Source organism: Bos indicus, chromosome 16 (genome assembly GCF_029378745.1).
Source record: "Bos indicus isolate NIAB-ARS_2022 breed Sahiwal x Tharparkar chromosome 16, NIAB-ARS_B.indTharparkar_mat_pri_1.0, whole genome shotgun sequence".
NCBI classification, from domain to species: domain Eukaryota; kingdom Metazoa; phylum Chordata; class Mammalia; order Artiodactyla; family Bovidae; genus Bos; species Bos indicus.
This window is the reverse complement of record NC_091775.1, coordinates 45,876,740-45,900,207: the sequence shown is the minus strand read 5'-3', so window position 1 is coordinate 45,900,207 and position 23,468 is coordinate 45,876,740. Positions and strand designations below refer to the sequence as shown.

Sequence of the window (23,468 nt, the reverse complement as noted above, 5' to 3'; positions counted from 1 at the left end):
TTCTGCCCTTTGTCTTGTTTAATATATCTCTCACGACAGTGTCATGCTACAGGGTCAGGAAATTTGGCTGGTTTGTTCACTGTCTTATCTGCAGTCCCTGGGGTAGAGCCGGCACAGAGTAGCACCTGAGACGTGTTAAAGGAATAAGTGAATGCAGTATAATACTTCTGGGCAGGACCAACTTATCCCATGTGTACAGTGGGCAGGGTCCAGAGCGCACAGGGCTTTGAGGGCTCCTCAAAAATGGGTTCATCTCTTTTAAAATCAGAAGGAGAGGGAGGGGAAAGAATTCTTAGGGCAGGGGAAATGTTTTAATATGTAGTATTAATATACTCATCTTTAAACCAACACTGCCGTAAAATAAGATTTTAATATTTTTCTTCATGGAGGAAGACACCTACCAAGGCTAGAATGCTTCAGCTCAGAAGTCATAGCAAAACCTGTTTCTGGCGCCTTCATTGCAGACCCTGCCGGCCTTTAAACTTGGGAGGATGCGCAGCTGGCTGAGCTGAGGGGCCCTGCGCGAGGTCCAGCGCCTCCGCGGCGGCCGGCTGGCCGGGCGGTGCCGCTTTAAGGATGCTCTGCGGGTACCGGCCTCGGGCGGCGAGGATGCAGCCGTGACGTCACGGCCCCGCCCCGCGGGGTGATGCTGCAGGAGCAGCGGCGGGCCGGGGGCGGCCGGGCCGGGACCCAAGCTCAGCGCGTGGCAGGCAGGAGCCCGTCCTCCTCGGAAAGGGATGCCTCCTGGCTGGAACCACAGGTACCTCCATTTCCTCCTGTGCCCTCCGCACAGTTTCCCCGCTCTGTGCTGGGAGCGCCGCGGCTTAGGCCCCAGGGTAATTAGTGTGCCAGGATTGGGGCTGGAGGTTGGCACGGAGACCTTTGTTCCTCTTGTCTAATTAAATGAACTGTCAGTGGAGCCCCTCACCCCCACCCCCATCTCGCCCCCTGAGTGCAGAGCTCTCCTGCCCTGAGAAGGGTGGGTAGCAGTTGGGTGAGATTTATTTCACAGTTGCAAGGAAAGAGATCAAACACTGGGATTTGCCCCCAGGCTTACGAGGCGCTTATTGGTGCCTGAGGCCTGTTCCCAGGTCACCTGGGCAGGTGTCATCAGCTTCTGGTCCACCTCCCACCAGCGACTGAAAGCTCTGAATGGCTGGGGCCCTGGTGTAACCTTTCTCAGCACCCCAGGGTTAAGTTTATGATGAACACCAAGGATTTCTGCTTTCTTGTCAAGGGCAACATGCTGAGGTTGAAATGAGAGGGTGATGGCAATCTGTTCATCCTGCCCTCGACAAGAAATAACTTCATAAATTATTGCTGGGGTTTCCATAATGTTTGTGTTTTCTCAGCTTTTGTAGGGAAATAGGACCCGGTGCTGATTAAACTCAAGTTCAGTGTGTGCCTCACCAGGGCTTTGGGGATCAATGGGCTGCCAGATTGCCACCGATCAAAAATGAGAAGTGGGCTAGGATTCAGTAACCAGCTCACTAAATACATCCCCTGAAGTCCACCTTTCTCAGATGGTGGCTGAGACAGTAAAGAGTCTGCCTGCAATGTGGGAGAACCAGGTTCAATCCCTGAGTCAGGAGGATCCCCTGGAGAAGGAAATGGCAATCCACTACAGTATCCTTGCCTGGAAAATCCCATGGATGGAGGAGCCTGGCGGGCTACAGTCCATAGGATCGCAAAGAATCAGACACGACTGAGCGACTTCACTGAAGTCCACAAAGTCCTTCACCGATCTGGGAAGACTTCCTTGAAATATTAACTTGGAAAAATAGTAGAAGGAGTGGGGTAATTTTAAGCATTCAAATTACCTGGACATTGTTTATCTTTGTTAATCAGTTGCTACCTAATCAACTTGACAGATTTATTCTTTGAAACATCCTCTGTATTCTAGAAGGACAGTGGACCCAGCATACAACCTGTGGGGGTCCAAGAATATGTGCAGATCTGGGGGGTCTGAGTAATGGTAATATAGTATGATCAAGATGTCTGATGAATATTTGTTAGTGTATTAAAATTCCATTTTCTAGTTTACATTTTACTTTCATTTTTTAATAACATTAAAAAATGAAATTTTTTTTAATGAGTTTTCAACAGTCCTTAGAATAAGCTTGGGCTTCCCTGGTGGCTCAGAGGGTAAAGTGTCTGCCTACAATGCTAGAGACCTGGGTTCAATCCCTGGGTCAGGAAGATGCCCTGGAGAAGGAAATGGCAAGCTTCTCCAGTACTCTTGCCTGGAAAATCCCACGGACGGAGAAGCCTGGGAGGCTACAGTCTGTGGGGTTGCAAAGAGTCGGACACGACTGAGCCACTTCACTTTACTTTAGAATAAGCTTTCACAGGCAACTTTTAATATATGTATTTTAAAATAAAAGTGGTAAACCTGAAACTTGAAAATGAATCCGTAGTGAAGACTTTTTTCAAGTTCAGGTTTAATTCTGACTTAGATGAGGGAGGAGGAGAGTAGGGTGGGGGAGGGGGGTCTCCCTTTTGCGAGGACAGACTGCAGGCTGTGTTTTAAAGCTGGAGATGGTGGGCAGGTGATGGTGAAACTGTCACATCACAGGTAGAGACATGGGGTATTTAGGTAGCCCATTTTAAGCATGTGTGCTCAGTCAGGTCCAACTGTTTGTGACTCCATGGACTGTAACCCATCAGGCTCCTCTGTCCATTTTAAGAGGGTCACAAAGTTTCCCCTTTTCAAAAAAATACTTCTACCCTATGCATGTAAGGCTAAAATTCTTCCAAACTGGGCTCATGGTCTTTCATTCTAAAATGAAAGGATTTCTAATATATTTTCACTGAAGTTCACTTTATGGGGGTAAAATACCAACAGCCAAGAGAGGTGTCATGTGCCTGCAGGGGCAGGAGGAGAGGCAGAGGAGTTAGCCAGCGAGGCAGGTGTGAGGCTGTGACCAGACAGCCGGAGTCAGGTGAAGTCTTTAACACACCTGGGCTAAGGTCTTCCTCTGACTTCTAAGGAGACAGTCTTCAGTGTTCCAGCAGGTCCTCTGCCACCCTCTCCTTCCTCCCACACTGCCCTTGTCCGTAAGTCTGTTCTCTGTCTCCAGTGCTGCCCTACAAACAGGCTCATCAGTACCATATTTCTGTCATCTTAATGAATGAAGCTCCAGGGATAGCTAACAACCACCTGGTTTTCTTTAAGGCAAGACCAACCAATTTTTCTGGAGTATTTACTATTTACAAGGGCCTGAGTGACACCTGTAAGGAACATAAACAAGATGCTTGGTTTAAATTTTTTTTTTTTAATCTTGACTTAATCTTCCTAAATGGATTATGTTTTTAATGCAGTATTACTTGTCTACATAGTTCTTAGGTACCTCTGCTCTTACTGTAGAAAAGAGCGTGGGATTTTTCTTAAGGTCATGAGATAAGCCTTTTCTAGAAATGAGAGCAGACTGGTTATGTCATTCCCTGTCACCTTGGTGTGAAATCCACCTCCTACCAGATCTTGCTGATTAGCTAATCCCTTCTTGATGGGTTTCACCATCAGACCACCACTGTGCCCAGCTGGTGCACAGAGCTCCTTTTCATGGATGAAACCCACTGCTTAGAATGTGTTTCCTCCACTCTTATCTAACTTGAGGGCAAGAACTATATCTTTATTTTATCTTTATAATTTCACTGTGTTGGTATTCAGTACTCAGCCAAATGGTAAGATAGGAAGGTAGGTGGGCAAGTAGATCAAAGGATGGATTGGATGGATGATTGGATTGCTGGATAGATGAATGGATGAAAGAGAGGATGGATAAATGGATGGATGGATGGATGGATGGAAGGAAGAAAGGGAGGATGAATGAATGGATGGATGGAAGAGAGGATGGATAAGTGGATGGATGGATTGGTGGATGGATAGTTTGTTGGATTAATATGATGTTCTGAATCCTGCTGGGACATCTATAGAACAAAACATTTCTATCACGATGTCTTCTGAAGAGAAGGAAGACAATCCCCAAGTGGGCAGGATAGGTTGGGAGGAGTTTGGGGTGCAAATCTGACATAACAAGAGATTTCAGAGTGATTCATAAAGAAGTTATTGACTAGCAAGAGTTTGACAGAGGGCATATGGTAAGTTAAAGTCAGAAATAAGGGCCTCATTTCTAAAACTTAAAAACTATTTTGAAAGAAAGCCTCTACTGTTTATTTTGGTAAATAACAAGAGTTCTTGTTAGGAAACCTATCAATGTTGGGAATAACATCTCAGGTTTGGGGCCTACTTCTCAGGAAGGATTCCAAGGCAAACTTAAGGGCACTTCCCTGGTGGTTCAGTGGTTAAGGTTCTACCCTTCCGCTGCAGGGGCACGGGTTCAGTCCCTGGTCAGGGAACTAAGATCCCACATGCCTTGAGGCCAAAAAGTTGTTTTGTGTGTGTGTGTGTGTGTGTTTTTGTTTTTGTTTTTTTTAAATGAAACAGGCATTGCTTTTTTGTGAGGCAAATGGAGTGGGCTACGTCAGAGAGGTCAACCCCAATCCAGGATGTCCCCCTCTTGTGTTTTTATCTGTCTCTTTCCCTCTGATCTTAGCAGCTTTCCTCTCCCTGTTCTTAGTAAAATTGACGTTGGCTAAAACACACAGGTCAACCAGCTAGAATCTATTCTTGTAATATTTACAATCTAGATTAGTTTCTAAGCAGTGGAAACTGTTGGATGCCCAGGGGTGCAGATTGCAAACCCCAGGGGGTGGGGGTGGGGGACAGAGTGGGTGGGAAAGTCTGTAAGGTCCGCAAGCCTGCTAATTCTCTGCTGAGGCTGAGGGCGTTACACAATTCCTCAAAAAAAATAGCTTAAGGATGGAGGAAAATCTATTTCTCACCCTCCCAAATTCTTCTTGTTGCTCATTTTCTTTTTTTGTAAACTGTATCCCTATTCAGTGTGTTGTCTGTGACATGCAGGATTCAGGAAGTTCTGTTTATTTCTTTAAAGAGAACATTTTCAAACACTGCAAAAATCTCAGTTCTCCTGGCTCAACTGAAAATTCATTTGTCCAGTTGGTGTAAAAGGAAAAGACTTGAGTTAAACTCAGACAGCTCCTCTTAGGTTCAGATCCTTGGTTTAGGATAGTTTAGAACCATAAACCCGGGTCTTAGGGAGGGTACCTACTGTGGCCCTCCATCCTGAGATGGAGGGGCTGTCCCCTCGCCATGTACTATCACTCAGGGTGCCCACGGGTCCTTCTCCCTGCCTCCCCCCGCAGGGTGCCTGGTCACCCTTCTCTGCTCCCCTGGGGCCTGCAGGGGAGGGCAAAATTAGCCACAGGTCCTAGAAGAGCCCCATGTCCTTTGGGGCCTGAGAACAGCCACAGGCTGTTGGTGGCCCCCATTCCTCCTGGTTCTTTGCCGGACCCTCCTGGTGGAGCCTGTTTGGGGAACTATCCCTTTGAGTTGTAGCTTGGGGACAAGCTAAAGGACCTGAAGGACCAACTCTTGTCCCCTTGGGAAGGTAGGCTGCCCTGATGTGAAAGCCAAGTCCAGGAGCGCCGTCCACACTGAAGGCTCCACTCTGGGGGCTCAGTGTTGGCTCTCAGGGGGCCCCCGTGTGAACTCCATTCCCACGTGGACAGAGTAGTAGGGCCCCGAGGGATGAAGGCAGAGCCACCCGGATAAACTCGCTCTGATAGTAGAGGCCCTGCAGGTGACGGCTGCCCCCGACTGGGCTTTCCCCACAGGAGCACCCACCGGCCCCCCCTACGATGATCCCCCCGGCCAGCAGCGCCCCTCCGGGAGAGGCCCTCTTCCCCGCCTTGGCCCCCCAGGACTTCTGGAGGCCCCCGGTCACCAGCTACTCAGGGTCCGTGACCCAGCACATCAGCCACCGGGCCAACAATTTCAAACGACACCCCAAGAGGAGGAAATGCATCCGGCCCTCACCACCCCCGCCCCCCAACACCCCCTGCCCAATCGAGCTGGTGGACTTCGGGGACCTGCACCCCCAGAGGTCCTTCCGGGAGCTGCTGTTCAACGGCTCCGTCCTCTTCGGCATTGAGTTCAGCTACGCCATGGAGACGGCCTACGTGACCCCCGTGTTGCTGCAGATGGGCCTGCCCGACCAGCTCTACAGCCTTGTGTGGTTCATCAGCCCCATCCTCGGTGAGTCCTGCACAGACCGCCGGCCTCCGAAGCCTCCCTAGAAGCTTCCAGAAACCTCACTGGGGGACAAGAGAGGAGCCAAAGTTGAGCCCACTCAGTTGTGTGGGGCTCTAGGTAAAGAATCCGCCTGCCAATGCAGGAGACGCAGGTTCCATCCCTGGGTCGGGAAGATCCCCTGGAGAAGGGAATGACACCCCACTCCAGTATTCTTGCCTGGAGAATCCCATGGACGGAGGAGCCTGGTGGGCTACAGTCCATAGGATTTCAGAGTCAAACACAACTGAGCGACTGAGCATGCACACCCGCTATAAAACCCAGGTATGGCTGGTCAGACCCCATCTTTTAAGCAATTTTATCTGAATCAGATAGAGGATGTGGTACCATGTAGACTCCAGGCTGTCACTGGAGGGCCCAAGCAATACAGCGGGGGGTAGTTTGGATCTAGAAGACCCTGCACTTTCTCGGATTCCCAAGGAGGTCATGGCAACTCCATGCCTCATGGGGGCTTGAGTAGAAAATTTAAGGAGAAGCTTAGTGATTCCAAGAGTCTATCTTTTGTTTTCTCGCTTAGGGTTTTGTTGCTGGCTCGGAGTTTCATCATCTGATTCTTTAGATGCCCTGGAGATGGGTGAATGCAAGTGTTTCAGGACTCTGGGGAGGGACCCCAGCATTGACCGCTGACCTTCTCTGTTTCAGGATTCCTACTGCAGCCTCTGTTGGGTGCTTGGAGTGACCGATGTACCTCAAGGTTTGGAAGGAGACGCCCCTTCATTCTTGTCCTGGCTATAGGTCTGTTGTTTTGGCATCGAAATAAAATGGAAAGAAAGAAAGAATTTTTTTAAAAAAAGGCCCCAACTGCTTTCTCTTGGGAAAATCTAAAAGAGTATTGACCAAAATCAATAATCCAGCTCACGTCACTGGTGTGGGAGCCGGGAGCACCCTGTAACCTGGCCCTGGTTAACTGTGGAAGTCTCTCTGAACATGTTTCTAAAACAAGTTAATAGAGGAGTTCCCTGGTGGCTAGTGGTTAGGGTTCCAGGTTTTCACCGCTGTGGCCAGGGTTCAATCCCTGAGCGGGGAACTGGGATCCCAAAAGCCATGCAGCTCAGCAAAAAAAAAAAAAAAAAGAGAGAGAGTTAATAAAGTCTTCTCTATCGTTCCAGCTATGCTTGATGGAATAAAAACCCTGATCTAAGCTCTCTGTTTGAGGTTTGATCAAGAAGGAACTCTTGGGGCCCTCAAGATTCTAGCCTTAAGTGGTGGCTGCCGGGGCCGGCAGGTCTGCATTCCCCGGGTGACTCTGTTCTCCATCCCCAGGGGCGCTTCTGGGCCTCTCGCTGTTGCTCAACGGCAGGGACATTGGGACGGCGCTGGCCGACACGGCCAGTGACCATAAGTGGGGCATCCTTCTCACCGTGTGCGGCGTGGTGCTGATGGACTTCAGCGCGGACTCGGCCGACAACCCTAGCCACGCGTACATGATGGACGTGTGCAGCCCAGCCGACCAGGACCGGGGCCTGAACATCCACGCCCTCCTGGCAGGTAAGGGGGGAGCAGGGAAGTGATTGAAAGTGCATCTCTCAAACCACAGGTATCAATAATACACACATCAGATGTATATATCTTATCTATATTTCCTTGTATAGTTGATTTACAATGTCGTGTTATTTTCAGGGGTGCAGCAAAGTGACTCAGTTATATATACTATAGATATAGATAAAATATACATTCCTTTGCAGATTCTTTTCCCTTATAGTTATTACGATATGCGTGTAGTTCCCTGTGCTATACAGTGGGTCCTTAGCGTCATCTGTTTAATGTATAGGAGTGAGTACATGTTAACCCCAAATGCTGATCTCTCCCTCCCCCGTCCCCTCCCTGCTTAGGTAGCCACACATTTGTTCTCTATGTCTGTAGGTCTGTTTCTGTTTTGTGAATAAGTTCATTTGTTATCATTTTTTTTAGACTCCACATATAAGTGAGATCATATGGTATTTGTTTTTCTCTTAGTATGGTCGTCTCCAGGTCCATTCATGTTGCTGTGCGTGGCATTATTTCATTATTTTTAATGGACGATATTGTTGATATATATGCATACAAGTATGTATGTAGGTGTGTATGAATATGTGTGTATATAGCTGTGTGTAGATATTATTATATAGCGTTGGTTCTTGTTGTTCGTGTAGTTACGTCCTACAAAAGTGCCATGAGTCCTGAATTAGCCAACCCCAAATCCCCATGGAGACATACAGGGTTAGTTTCCTGCAAAACTCCAATCACATCATTTTGGTCAATGGATCAATACATAACCTTGTTTTATGTGTTTCTGTCTAAAGACACCTTATTTTGTATATATCACTGATGCATTAACCTTGAACTCACATCCCTGGTCAGGGAACTAAGATGCTGAAAGCCTTGTGGCACAGCCAAAAAAATAAAATAGTGATGGAAAAGATTTCTAAAAATCAAGGGCAAGTTGTCACACGGGGGGAGCCTGTATGAAGAGACTGGGTGGCCCAGCAGTTAGAAAGTCTGAGCTCTGGGGGCTGAAATCCTGAATCAGGTTTGTGTTTTTCCTCCTGTTCATGGTGGGACTTTGGGTAACTGCTTGACCTCTGCAAGCCTCAGTTGCTTTTTCTAGAAAATGCAGTTGTTTATCACTCTCTCTTTACACTACTGTATGCGTGGGGCCCAGGGAGCTTCTGCATGGATCCAGGCAGGCAGAGTTTGGAAGGTCAGAAGAAGGAATTCATTTTTTACCTTACATACATACATATATATATATACACATGTGCGTGTGTGTGTGTGTATAAACCTTTTTACCCCAACTTATGATGGCTTGACTTACGACTTTTTGCCTTTGACAAAAGTGTCTAGATTTTGCTCTCTTCCCAGGCTACTTATAAGCAGTCCAGTCCTCTCTCATAGGGATTTCCAGGTTCTGCCTGCTAATGCAGGAGACATAAGAGGTGGGTGTTCGATCCCTGGGTCGGGAAGATCCCCTGGAGAAGGGCATGGCAGCCCACTCCAGTATTCTTGCCTGGAGAATCCCCATGGACAGAGGAGCCTGGCAGGAAAGAGTCTACACAACTGAAGCGACTTAGCATGCACACACGCCTCTCCCATGATGCTGGGCAGTGGCAGCCACCACTAAGGTTCGACATCCCTACACTTACAACTGATCTGTTTTTTGCTTTCAGGACAGTCTTCAATCAGTTATGTGAGATAGTGAGCACTTTATTATAAAATAAGCTTTGTGTTAGATGCCCAACTGCAGGTTAATGGAAATCATCTGAGCATGTTTACAGTGGGTGGGGCTAAGTGATGGTATTTAGTAGGTTAGGTGTATTCAGTGCGTTTTTTTCTCCTTTTTAAAAAATCTTAAGTATAGTTGATTTGCAATGTTGTGTTACTTTCAGATGTACAACTAAGAGGCTGAGATACATACATATAGGCTTCCCAGGTGGCTCAGCAGTAAAGAACCCCCTGCCAAGCAGAAGACTTGGGTTTGATCCCTGGGTCAGGAAGATCCCCTGGAGAAGGGAATGGCAACTCACTCCAATATTCATTCCTGGAGAATTCCAGGAAAATGGACAGGGGAGCCTGGCAGGCTACCATCCACGGAGTCGCAAAAGAAACGGACTCGACTTAGTGACTATATATATTGGAGTATAGTTCCCCGTGCTGCACAGTAGATCCTTGCTGGTTGTCTATTTGATATATGAGTATGTATTAAGTGCATTTTTTTTCAGCCCATGATATTTTCAACTTATGATGGACTTATCAGGATTTAATCCTGTTGTAAGCACAGGAAGATCTCTACATGTCTGATTTTTTTTCTTTCCTTTTTAAAAGTTATGTTGGAATACAAGTAACATAAAATCTACCATTTTAGTCATTTTTAAGTGTGTAGTTCTGTGATACTCTCACACTGTTGGGTCATCATCACCACCATCCATCCCCATAACGTTCTCATCTTGTAAAACCAACTCATGACCATTAAGTAATAATTCTCCAATCTCCCCTCTCCCCAGCCGCTGGCAGCCACCATTCTACTTTCTCTCTCTATGAATTTGACTACTTGAAGTAACTCCTGTGAGTGGAATCAAATTTGTCTTGGTGATGGTCTTATTTCACGGAGTGTAGTGTCCTTAAGGTTCACCCGTGTTGTGCTGTATGTTAGAATTCCCTACTTTTTAAGACAGAACAGTGTTTCGTTGCATTCATAGACCACACTTTGCTTACCCATTCATCCTCTGATGGACTCTGGTTACTTCCACAATTTAGCTGTTGTGAATAATGCTGCTATGAACATGAATGTATAAATATCTCTTCAAGATCCTGCTTTTAGTTCTTTTGGGGCCTAGACACAGACATGGAATTGCTGGGTCAGACAATAGTTCTGTTTAATTTTTTGAGGAATTTCATACTATTTTCCACAAGAGCTGCACCATTTTACATCTCCACCAACACTGCACAAGGGTTCTAATTTCTCCACTTTCTTGCCAACTTATTGTTTTCTGGGTTTTAAAAAGTTGTTTTAATAGTGGCCATCCTGATGGATGTGAAGTAATATCTCATTGTGAAGTAATATCTCAATGCTCTGAGTTGCATTTCCCTAATGATCGGTCATATTAAGCATCTTTTCATGTGCTTATTGGCCATTCACAGATCATGTCTATGAATGTCCATTCAAGTCCTTTGCCCACTGTTTGAATCGGGCTGTTTGTTTCTTTGCTGTTGAGTTGGTGTGCGGTTCCTTAGCTGTGCAGATGTGTCCTTTTGATTATTTTTAAAAAAATTAAGTTCTCACAAATCTGACCTTGATTAAGGGTCACAAATCTGCAACTGTGTCTTCAGAAGGGGTGAGAGGAAGCTAGTTAGGACATAAATGTGGGAAGTTAAGAATAATAAAGGGAGAATGAAATTGGGTCATTTGTAGAGAGGTGGATAAACCTCAGTCAGTTCAGTTGCTCAGGATTTTTGTGACCCCATAGACTGCAGCATGCCAGGCTTCCCTGTCCATCACCAACTCCCGGAGCTTGTTCAAACTCATGTCTGAGATTCTGTCTAGAAGGCAGACCCCTGATGTGGCTGGGTCTCCCCACTCAGAGGGTAGCCCAGGACACATGATGGTCAGATGCAGGCTCCTGTGCATCGCCAGGAGTAAACCAGTAGCCTGGTCAAAATACAGCTGGACTCAAAGTCAAAGGGCACATCTTTGGAAACCCAGAGGTGGGCTGGGGCAAACAGCACTTTCTGAAGGTGAGAATATCCATTGCTGCTGGCTGGGGGCAATGTGACTTCAACCACGTTTTTACGTTGTGTTGCGTGAAACATTGACCATTTGCTGGGTCCCCAAGGCCGTGGAATCGGTGAGGGAGATCAGAGGAAAGGACTAGATCCCTGCAGCCTTGCTGTTCCCCAAAGGCTCCAGGGCCTGGACCGCTGGCCAGCAGAGGAGACCCATTAGGGGTGACTCTTAATGGTGGGCATGCCTGAGGATGATGTCATCAGATAAGCAAGACCAGGGTGGCCCCTGGAATTCCCGTGTGCACACGTGCCGTGGTCTGTGCTGGGACCAGGTCTCCAAGTTTACATGGTCCTGGAACTGGGGGAGGAGTGGGACCTCAGGGGAAGAAGTGACCCAGAGTCAACACTCACTTCTGATCTTCCTAAAATGCTGTGTGCAGAGGGGAACAGACGAGGGCAGGTGGTCATCATGCCCCAGCAGATGACCCTTGAGTGCAGGCAACCAGGACCGCCCCCCAGCCATTTTCTTCTTCTTTTCTTTGAAGTGTAGATGGGACAGATAATCCATCCAGGTCCTTGGAGTGGATTTTTCAAGTTGAGTAAGGAAGGGAGCACCTTCTTGGAGGCTTTCTTCCCTAACCCATGAGGAAATTTGACTGTTGATTTTCTCCCCAGGTCTCGGAGGAGGGTTTGGATACGTGGTCGGGGGGATCCACTGGGATAAAACCAGCTTCGGAAGAGCCCTGGGTGGGCAGCTGCGGGTCATCTACATCTTCACAGCTGTCATCCTGAGCATTACCACTGTCCTGACCCTGGTCAGCATCCCCGAGAGACCCCTGCGGCCCCCAGGCGAGAAGAAGCCAGCCATGAAGAGCCCCAGCCTCCCACTGCCTCCATCCCCGCCTGTCCTGTGTGAGGAGGGTGCCGGCCAGACCGTCCCCTGCCCACCCCCAGGCCCCAGCCTTTATGCCAGCTTCTCCAGCCCCATCTCCCCGCTCAGCCCCCTCACGCCCAAGTACGGCAGCTTCATCAGCAGAGACAGCTCCCTGACGGGCATCAACGAGTTTGCCTCGTCCTTTGCCACGTCCAACATCGACAGTGTCCTCATCGACTGCTTCACGGGCGGCCATGACAGCTACCTGGCCATCCCCGGCAGCCTCCCAAGGCAGGCCATCAGCGTTAGCTTCCCCCGGGCCCCTGACGGCTTCTACCGCCAGGACCGCGGCCTTGGGGACCGGCGGGATGTCACCCTGGCTGCCGGCCCCGACGGGGACGTGCTGAGGGTGGGCTCCCTGGACACCTCCAAGCCACGGTCGGCCGGGATCCTGAAGAGACCCCAGACCTTGGCCATCCCGGATGTGGCCGGAGGAAGCGGCCCAGACACCAGCCGGAGAAGGAACGTGACCTTCAGTCAACAGGTAAAAGCAAACGTCGGGGCTGGGGCGTGATGGGGGGAGGAGCCAGGGGTCAGAGGACGCCATGCACATGGCCCCCCTCTTCAGTTAGATAGATGACCTGGAAGGAAATTCGCGGCCCATCCGGGTGAACCAATCAGGAAAGACTTGGGTCTAATGGATGGGCCTCAAGGACACACCCAGCCCCAGTAACCTCATGCTCTTCATTCAGTCGGTGCGGAGATTTTGGGGCCCATGTGAGCCCAGGCACACTCAGGGTCTCTGCAGCACTCTAAGAAACTGGCCACAGCAAAGGGGCAGCTCTTTCAAACACCCTTATGTTTGCCCAGAGGTGGTTCTGTGAGTTCAGCATCATATGTGCTGCCGTCATTTCTAGTCTTTTCCCCACCACATCCAGCTCACTTTGGCCATGTGCACCCATGGCAATGTGCCCAGGCTTCCTACAGGACGGAAACAAAAGGCAAACCCTGGTGGCTGTTTCTGGGGTCTCCCTGGGTGGGCAACCTTAACCGGCCAGCCGGGAGGATGTCAACCCTCTGGATCCCAAAGGGTGCCGGAATGTTCCGGAAAAGTGGAGAAACTTCTGGAAGGCTGTCTGTGTTGTATGAGGGATTTGGCTGCAAGGCCACCAGCCAATATGTGGGATTTTAGCCATTTTCAGAGTCCATGACCATGAAGAAGATTACAGCCTTGCCACAGCAAAGGGGCTTCTGTAACTCAATGAAGCTATGAGTCATACCATGCAGGGCCACCCAAGACAGACAGGTTACAGTGAAGAGTTCTGACAAAACGTGGTCCGCTGGAGGAAGGAATGACAAACCACTCCAGTATTCTTGCTATGAGAACCCCATGAGCAGTATGAAAAGACAAAAAGATGCAATACCGGAAGATGAGCCCCTAAGGTGGGAAGGTGCCCAGTATGCTACTGGGGAAGAACAGAGGGCAGCCGCGAATAGCTCCAGAAAGAATGAAGCGGCTGGGCCAAAGAGAAAAGGACATCAGTTGTGGCTGTGTCTGGTGGTGAAAGTAAAGTCTGATGCTGTAAAGAATAATACATTAAAGAGAATTATTCTTAGGACTTCCCTGGTGGTCCAGTGGTTAAGACTTCGCCTTTCAATGAAGGTGTTGTGGGTTTAAATCCCTGATGGGTGAGCTAGGAGGCATGTGGGATCCTAAAATTAGGAGGCATGTGGGATCCTAAAATTAAAACCAAAAATTAAAACAGAAGCAATATTGTAACAAATTCAATCAAGACTTAAAAAGAGAGAGTTATTCTCTCCTTTGAAAGTAAATGTGAGGGCCCTGTGGGCCCCCCCCTCCCTGCCCTTAGGGAACCCAGGGGATGGAGTTTCCTGAGCAGAAATTAACCTGCACAGGCCCCCAGGAGGGCAGTGCTGAAGCAAGTGACCTGCACACATCCCTTGAACACAATTGCCCATGTGACTGGAAGTGCCAGCCTCATCTCAGTCAGGCATGCCCCCTGACCCTGTGCTTGAGAAGACACCTGATCTTGTAGGAGGCCCACCAGAGATGCTGGGAGGTAGTCTCTCACATTACCTATGCTGTTAAATTCCGAAGTTCGACGCACCTCCTTTGCATGACCGAGAGTCAATCCTTGGGCCTTCTTTATTGTATCTTAAACTTAATGCCATCCCACCTCAAGGAAGCGCTCTGCGCAGGTGGGTGCCCGTCCTGCTGAGAAGTGTCCGGGCCCCGGTGGGCGGTGTCTGCCCGCTCTGATCCAGAAAGGGTTTGAAGCACTGAAAGTCACTGGAAGAAACCCATCATTGGCAGAGGGAAGCGATTTCTCTTAAGTGCTCAGGTCAGGGGCGTGTCATGCTCACTCTTGGTGACCTGAGAGCAGTTCATCAGGCCCTTTGGCAGTACCGGGCCATTCTATCCAGTGGCCCCAAACCCCACCTGGCTTCTGGATACAGTTCTTAAGTTCTAGTGGAAAGTCTCTTTTTCGTCCTTTTAAAACATTCCATCTTCAAATCGGTTCTGGCAGGAAAGTAAAAATCATGAGCTTAGTGTGAACACATCTGGGCTCAGTGGGGACGGGGTGTCAGGTGAAGTCTTGTTCCAGCAGTTATGGGTGACAAGCTCTGTTGGCGCAGCGGCTGCCCTCAGAACTGGCATTGTGGGCTGTTTCCTTCCTTTTCATTCTTCCACCTGGAGCATCCAGGTGCACCCCCGCCCCCTCCCAGCACAAGCTCCTGTATGGGCCCACAGTAAGGTACCTTTTCTTCACTCGAGATGTGTACCTCCCAGGGCCAACAGCTCACCTGGCTGGTGTCTTCACCTCCAGCCCCAAGGGGGGCTTGTCCTTCTGCGAAGAGGCTGCAAACGGAGCCGTGAGTGTATTAGTCCCTGGAGCATTGCCCTGAACCCACTTGTCCCTGTTTCACTGCTGGTGATGTGGGGCTGTCTGGGTACCCAGCTCCCAACCTGGGCTCCCTGGGCCCCCCTAAGCCCCCATGTAGACAGGCATCCACCCGTCATGTTGAAATCAGTCTTTTACATCCTCTCTTCTGGAAGAGTTGGGACTTCATAATGTCTGAATTTAAGCCAATCCGTATTTCTTTTCTTTCAAATGTATTTCACGTTGGGCAAGCTTACCCTCTGTGGTCGAAAGGCAGGCACAGCGAAGGGAGATTTCATGCTCAGCTGCCCCTACTCTGAAGAGACTAACATTATATGTCTCTTAAAATGTCATAAAGTCATATGATATAAGGTCATTTCTCTCATTCGGACCACGGGCCTCAGCAGGGTGGCCGGCGAACAGTGGGATGGTGTTTGGTGCCCAGTTCACACTGTCCAGGAAGACAAACCCTCACAGCCTCTGGGTCTGTGTTCCTAATTCACTTTCTCATTGAAGCAAAATGTGGTGCTAGTGATAAAGAACCTGCCCACCAATGCAGGAATGTAAGGGGCGCGGGTTCGAGCCCTGGGTTGGGAAGATCCCCTGGAGGAGGGCATGGCAATCCACTCCAGTATTCTTGCCTGGAGAATCCCATGGATAGAGGAGCCTGGCAGGCTACAGTCCATGGGGTCACAAGGAGTTGGACACGACTGAAGCGACTTAACACACACGCATGGAACTCCAATACTTTGGCCACCTGATGCGAAGAGCTGACACATTAGAAAAGACTCTGATGCTGGGAAAGATCAAGGGCAGGAGGAGAAGGAGTCAAGAGAGGGTGAAATGGTTGGATGGCATCACCGACTCAACAGATATGAGTTTAAGCAAGCTCTGGGAGATGGTGAAAGACAGGGAAGCCTGGTGAGCTACTGTCCATGGGGTCACAAAGAGTTGGACATGACTGAGCGGCTTAACATGCACACATGGGGTGGCTGAGGTGTAGTGCCCTCATGAGGGATTTGGGGGGCTTCTCTTACAGGTGGCAAATATTTTACTGAATGGTGTGAAATACGAGAGTGAGCTGACGGGCTCCAGCGAGCCATCGGGGCAGCCGCTGTCCATGAGGCACCTCTGCTTCACCATCTGCAACATGCCCAGGGCGCTGCGCCACCTCTGTGTCAACCACTTCCTGGGTGAGCTCGTGGCAAAGCTTCCTGCCTGTCGTGCCCCCCTTGGGTGGCCCTGCAGTGGGGCACAGGTCCTGACCCAGGGCTAGGAATGCCTGGAGGCCTCTCCAACCCACTGGGCTTCCCCAAACACCACCAGGGGCAGGATGAGGTAGGGATGGAGCAGGGAGGTGCCTACTCCAGGCATTCCCAGATTAACCAGGTCCTCTGGGTCTCCACGGAGCCCAGATCCTCAGGACCAAAAGCTCCTCAGGCAACTCACAGTTAAGTGGGCTATCACTTTCCCACTGGAGGAATTTGTGTCTTAAGCCAGTCTGGAACCCTGACACTTAGAGACGAGATGTAGACACACCCAGACACACACATGTCTGGGGCTGGTCTCAAGTTCACAGGCTCAGCTTTCAGATGAATACCAAGAAGCCCCAGCTAGCATGCCATTCCCTCCAGGGTCTCTTCACTGTTGGGCTGTTGACCCTCTGATCTTAACCTAAGCTCTCAAACAATTGTGGGATGTAAAGCAGAATGACTTTCTAGAAGGCAATTTGGCAACAGACAAGAATCTTAAAAAATGCCCATAGTCTTTATCCCGGGATCCTATTTGGTATTTGTTGCAAGGATGTAGTCAGAGGTTTGATCATGAATCAAACCTGTACGAGGCATTGATCACAGCATGATTTACAACAACCAAAGACGGAGATGGGAAAAAGGATAAACACCTAGCAATGGGGGAAGGGGGAGTATATCAGGGAGAGTCCACATTGTGAAATACTTTGCTGCCATTAAGATGGGGCTCTTTAAAAGTATTTAATGGCATAGGACACGTGCATAATAATTATTGGGGTTCCAGAGGCCCAGTAAACACCACCTCCTTCCCCTATGAGAGAGAAATGGACATGGAAACCAGAGGAAGCACCCCTATGGTTTTTTCGGTAACAGAGCAAGTTAGGTTTCCATCAACACTTGCCCTTCCTAAGGTACTTCTCCCAGGTAAGCAGGCAACCCCCTGCCCCGCCTGTGACTGGATCCCTGCTGGCATTTTCTTTCTTCCCAGCAGAGGAGGGAGTGGAAAACCAGAGAAGGTGGGGGTTAACTTTCCTCCTAGCGATAGGATTCAGAGAAAGAACAGAATGCAAAACCTTCTTGTGACAGGGCATGTGTTATAAGGATATATGTTTACTTTAAAAAGACAAGTAGGGGAACTTTCCTGGGTGGTCCAGTGGTTAAGACTCCACACTCCCAATGCAGGGGGCCTCAGTTCAAACCCTGGTCAAGGAACTAACCAAATAATTTTTTAAAAAGGAAGGGTAGGAAACCTACAGAATTTTAACAGAGGTATCTCTGGGTGATAAAGGTAATTCCTTCATATTTTAAAAAATATTTTTTATATTTATTTTTACACAAAAAATTTCATTAAAATATTTTAAATAATTTTTAATGTTTATTTACTTCTTTGACTGCACAGGACCTATACTTGTGGCACACAGGATCTTTTTTAGCTGTGGCATGTGGGACCTAGTTCCCTGACCAGGGATGGAACCCGGGCCCCCTGCATTGGGAGCTCAGAGTCTTAGCCACTGGACCAGCAGGGAGGTCCCTCCTTCTTTAAGCTTTGAACCGACAAAACTCACGTGCTGCACTGATGGTGGCTCAGAACCACCTGCTGGGGGGGCAGCGAGCCAGCGCCTGCCCCGCGGTCACCACCTGTGTCCCCCCCAGGGTGGCTCTCCTTCGAGGGGATGCTGCTCTTCTACACGGACTTCATGGGCGAAGTGGTGTTTCAAGGGGACCCCAAGGCCCCGCACACATCAGAAGCGTATCAGAAGTACAACAGCGGCGTCACGGTGGGCTGCTGGGGGATGTGCATTTATGCCTTCAGCGCTGCCTTCTACTCAGGTACCCGTGGGGCAGGGGTGGGGGTCGGGGGCAGGCTCGGCTGGAGTGGGGGAGGTTGGGAGGGGGCAGGCTCAGCTGGGGAGATGCTAGGGGCAGGTTGTGGGGGCAGGCTCATGGGGGAAGCAGGCTCGGCTGGGTGTTAGGGGCAGACTGGGGGGGCAGGTTCGGCTGTGGGGGCAGGCTGGGGGGTGTTGAGGGCAGGCTAGGGGGGCAGGCTCGGCTGGGGGGGCAGGCTGGGAGGTGTTGGGGGCAGGCTAGGGGGGCAGGCTTGGGTGGTGGGGCAGGCTGGCGGGTGTAGGAGGCAGGCTAGGGGGGCAGGCTTGGCTAGAGGGACAGGCTGGTGGGTGTTGGGGGGCAGGCTAGGTGGGCAGGCTCGGCAGGGGTGGTGGTCTTCCAGGAGGGTGACGAGAGGACAGGCAGTGAAGGAAGCTTGTATCTTCACAGCTGCAGGCACAGCAGCCCAGTTTGGGGGCAGACAGCGCTGTCTTTTCCTCCGTTTTCAGTGGCCCATCGTGGGGGTCAGTCAGGGGCAGGGCCATGTGGGGAGGGTGTGTGTCCAGACCTGAGGGGGCAACTGGCCAGAGCATTCAGGCCCGCAGGCAAGGGCCAAGTGGGGCCCAGGGAGAAACCATGAGGTCACCTGAGGTGGGTGTGCCACCCACCGGACCCCTCAAGTCTTTGCCATGTCCGTTCATGTGGTAGCTGGTCCAGAAGGGATGGAGGTGCAGGGGAGACCAGAGAGGTGGGTGGAGTGACACGGAGGTGGGCAGTGGGGACAGGGAGTCCGCGATGACCCTGAGGTTTGACCCTGGGTGACCCACGGCGCTAGGACGCTGTGCTGGATTCCTGAGGGTGCCAGGGCCATCCCAGTGGGGGCATGGCAGGGCAGTTTGAGGGGGGAGTGCAGCCCCCAAACTTCATCTCAGGGGTTTGCCCATGTTTTCAGCAAAAGGCCAGAGAAACCAGCCTTCCGGCTTTTCAGGCTCCAGTGGGGCCCCTCGGGGCCATCCTTGAGGCGGACGAGGCGTGATGACCACGTGGGTCTAAATTCTGGCTACACTTCTCTGATATTCACAGGGATTTGAATTTTGTATAATTTTTACATGTCACAAATTATTGATCTTCTTCGGGTTTGTTTTAAACATTTGAAGATATATAAACCGTCTTAGCTCCGGGCGGTACAGAAATAGGCTGCAGGCTGGACTCCGCCTGAGAACTGTAAATCGTGGGCCCTGTAAGGAGTTCCAGCCCCACCATTGGGACCGTGACCTTTGGGGGTCGAGAGACCATATTAAGAAAGAATTTCTTGGCTATCAGTGGCAGACCCCGGGGGCTTGGGTGTTTGGTGGCACCTGGACGCGGGGAAGTGGCCCTAAGGCATTGCAAGGGGTGTCCTGTGGAGTCTCAGCTCCCAGGCCTCTCAGGGTCCTTCAAGGCTGGCCCACTGGGGTGGGGCTGTCAGGGTCGTCACATTAGGAAAGAGGCAGAGGCAGTAGGATTTGTGCAGGAATTCAGGGCTCAGCTCTAAACCCTAAACTCTGGAGCCTCTGGCCTTTCTACCCAAAGACCCTTCACTTGCTGCAGCACCTGGGGGCCTGGCCTGGGCCGATGTGAACGGGGCTCCCCCAGGTCCTGCCACCCATCTGGACACCCCATCAGTGGTCCCTTAACCCCACCCCTCCCCTGGTCCCTGAGTGGGTCTCCTGGTAGAGGGTGAGCTGCCTGCTGGCCTGGGGGTGGCCGGGGTTCAGGTGGGGTGGTGCTCACCTGCCAGCCTGGGGGTGCCCGGGGCCCCGGCTGGGTTGTGCTCACCTTGCTCTCCCCTGACAGCTATCCTGGAGAAGCTGGAGGAGCACCTCAGTGTCCGGACGCTGTATTTTATCGCATACCTGGCCTTCGGCCTGGGGACCGGGCTCGCTACACTCTCCAGGAACCTCTATGTGGTTCTGTCCCTCTGTGTCACCTACGGGGTCTTGTTTTCCACTCTGTGCACCCTGCCCTACTCGCTGCTGTGCGATTACTACCAGAGCAAGCAGGTGAGTGCCCTGGCTTTCCTGGCTTCCGCCCTGTGTCCAGGTGAGTCTCCACCTGAGCAGGGTCCCAGGGCCGCATTCAAAGGGGAAGATTATCAGGATGCATCAGCAGAGCATAAACCCCAGAGGGAAGCTGCCCACACAGGGACTCAGGAGGTGGCGAGGGAGGGGCAAGGAGAGGCCCACCCCCTGGGGTTCCCCTCTGCCAGGCTTCAGGGTCATCTGGGAGCACTGGGCCTTGAGCACCGGACACTTTGTGACGAGGTCAATAATATGTGAACACAGTTTTTTTTTTTTTAAACGAGAATCAATGCCAGAAGTCCACACTGAGCGAGAGACAGGAACTGAAAGAGGATAAGTGACAGGACCAAGCCACGCCCTAGTGGTGTCAGAGGCCAAAGGAAAAACCAGGAAAAAGATCCCGTCATTATGTAAAAGTTGATATTTTGTTCAGGGTGGATTTTCCTTTACCAGCTTTAGTGAGGAAGAATTCAGCACAAAACCATACCATTCGCCCATTTCCAGTATACAGTTCAGCGGTTTTTAGCATACTCATGCCATCAATTCTAGAACATTTTTGTCACACACAGCCTGCCCTTCCCTGATAGCTCAGTTGGTAAAGAATCCACCTGCAATGCAGGAGACCCTGGCTCTCCTGGGTTGGGAAGATCTGCTGGAGAAGGGATAGGCTACCCACTCCAGGATTCTTGGGCTTCCCTTGTGGCTCAGCTGGTAAAGAATCTGCCTGCAATGTAGGAGACCTGGGTTCGAACCCTGGGTTGGGAAGATCCCCTGGAGAAGGGAACCCACTCCAGTATTCTGGCCTAGAGAATTCCATGGACTGTATAGTCCATGGAGTCACAAAGAGTCAGACATGACTGAGCGACTTTCACTTTCTTTCACCCCCATCCCCCTGACCCCCACCTCTGGCCAAAAGAAGCCTCCAAGTATCACCCCTCCAGGCCTCCCTCCCCCAACCCCCTATAGTCACTGATCTGCTTTCTGTCTCTGTGGATTGGCCTGTTCTGGACATGTCACGTCCATGGAATCACACATGTGGCCTTTTGTGTCTGGCTTCTCCCAGCCTCATGTTTTTGAGGTTCATCCATGCTATGCAGAGTGAATCCCTGCCTCATTCCTTCTTGTGATCAAGCAATATTCCCATCAGAGATCTTTGGCTGTGACTTTGAGATTTTAAAACTCTGCACTGAAGACCACTGTGATACTGGCCATTCCTGCAGCCCCTCTAACCCTGGACCTCATCACGTCCCCCAGGCCTGGGCCCCAGGGCTGGCTCTCCCCCAGGGCAGCACAGGGACCTTGGCCTGTGACCCGTGCACGTGGCCTGAGTGTCACTGTCCTGCTTGTCAGCTCCCAAGAACCCCTTCACCAGATACATGGTTCTTGGTAGAGGGAGGCTCTGCCCCATGGGAGGGGACGTGGGGCCTCGGGCCGCTTTTGATGGGTCAGGGTGGAGCTGGCTGGATGGCCCCACTGGTCGAGATGATGTCCCCAGGACACACATGATGCCAATTCATAGACCCCCTTGCTGGGCCATGGGGACAGAGCCTTGGGTGGGGCTGGGAGGGGTAGGCAGCATCCCAGAGGTGACCACATCTGGTCGTGGGACCAGGCCAGGCTGGCTCCCAGGTGGCACCCAGCAATGGTCTGCGTGATGTGGGTGGCCCGAGCTGGGGGTAGAGTCACTCCTGCCACCACTTGGTGGCTCTGCTCAGAGTCCCTGTGTCCTCCATCCCCCAGTGTGGTGCTGGGTGAGGCCGCAGGGAGCCTGAAGTCCAAGGTGGAGGCCACGGGCCAGAGGAGCAGGCGCTGTAGACCCTGAGGGGGTCTCTGAGTGTGCCAGGCATTGTAGCAACAAAGGTTCAGAAAGGGGATGAGCTAGGGTAGAGGGGGCGTGGCCTGGTCGGCCTTGAGAGGAGAGAGACAGGGAAGAGCCTGTGTGCCCGGCTGTACCTGCTGGTCATGGATTCCTCTTCTTGTTGTTATCTCTGTTCACAAATATTAAAGTCTTGGCCAGACTCCCTCTGCACCGGGGGCCTGGAAACAGGAAGCTGTCGGGCATGGGGTGCCAGGTCACGGGCCTCAGGGGGCCTGGTCTGGATGACATGCATCTCTGGTCAGTTCGCAGGGTCCAGCGCGGACGGCACCCGGCGGGGAATGGGCGTCGACATCTCCCTGCTGAGCTGCCAGTACTTCCTGGCCCAGATCCTGGTGTCTCTGGTGCTGGGTCCCCTGACCTCGGCTGTGGGCAGCGCCAACGGGGTGATGTACTTCTCCAGCCTCGTGTCCTTCCTGGGCTGCCTGTACTCCTCGCTGTTTGTCGTCTATGAAATCCCTCCCAGTGATGCCTCCACCACTGAGGAGCACCGGCCCCTCCTGCTGAATGTCTGAGCTTGTGCCCCAGTCTGGAGCAGGCAGGCTGCGGAAACCCAAGGGGCCCTGGTGGATGGAGGCGGGACAGGTCTCCTGTTGGGATGTAAATATGTGATAAGACAATAAATGGCCACAGCAGAGACTATGGTTTCTAGTGTGGCTCTTCTGAGGGGCAATAGGTCACCTGGGCACTGGGCCACTCGTCATAGGGACTTAGCAGGGGACTGTAAGAGTCATTTATGTATACATGTATAACCAGAGGCAACCCTGAACCCCCCTCTCACTCCTACCCCCTGCCCAAAAGACTTTGGGGCAACATCTGGAGATATTTGGGGTTGTCACAACTTGGGGGGTGCTGATGCCCTGGAATGCTAGAAACACCCTAAGGTGCACAGGACAACTGCCCACAATAAAAAAGGATCTGGGCCCAAGTGTCCACAGGGTGGGGCGGAGAGAGCCTCGCCTAACTGTGCATTGCTTCCCAGAACAGAATTAGAGTAGAGGATGCTTTGGGGTCAGACGACCTCATATCCATTCATTCTCTAACTTATTCATTCATCCATCCATCCACTCATCCTTCCATCCAGCCATCCATCCATCCACCTACTCATCCATCCATCTATCCATCATCCATCCACTCATCCATCCCTTCACTCATCTATCTATCCATCCATCATCCATCTATCCACCCATCCATTCACTCATCCATCCATCCACACATGCACCCTACAGACACCCACTGAGTGTCCTGGGAGTGGGCAGTGGTAGGTCCTGGAGGTCTGCTGTGAGGTCCCTGCTGCCATGGAGCTGATGTGA

At 51.1% G+C, this 23,468-nt stretch overlaps 1 protein-coding gene across 2 annotated transcripts; it reads left to right on the top strand.

Moving 5' to 3' along the window:
• Window positions 1-628: 628 nt before the first annotated feature.
• Window positions 629-22,794, top strand: SLC45A1 (solute carrier family 45 member 1). 2 transcript variants are annotated; one of them, XM_019976007.2, is made up of 9 exons: window positions 629-760; window positions 5,695-6,115; window positions 6,812-6,904; window positions 7,433-7,657; window positions 12,044-12,786; window positions 16,185-16,338; window positions 18,049-18,225; window positions 20,056-20,261; window positions 22,401-22,794. In XM_019976007.2, the coding sequence occupies exons 1-9, from the start codon at window positions 647-649 to the stop codon at window positions 22,668-22,670; spliced, it is 2,403 nt and encodes an 800-aa protein (XP_019831566.2). In that variant the 5' UTR covers window positions 629-646; the 3' UTR covers window positions 22,671-22,794. The 2 variants fall into 2 exon arrangements, with proteins under 2 accessions (XP_019831566.2, XP_070624371.1); XM_070768270.1 differs by lacking the exon at window positions 629-760 and having other exon boundaries at window positions 6,098-6,115; window positions 6,812-6,863.
• The last annotated feature ends 674 nt before the right edge of the window (window positions 22,795-23,468 follow it).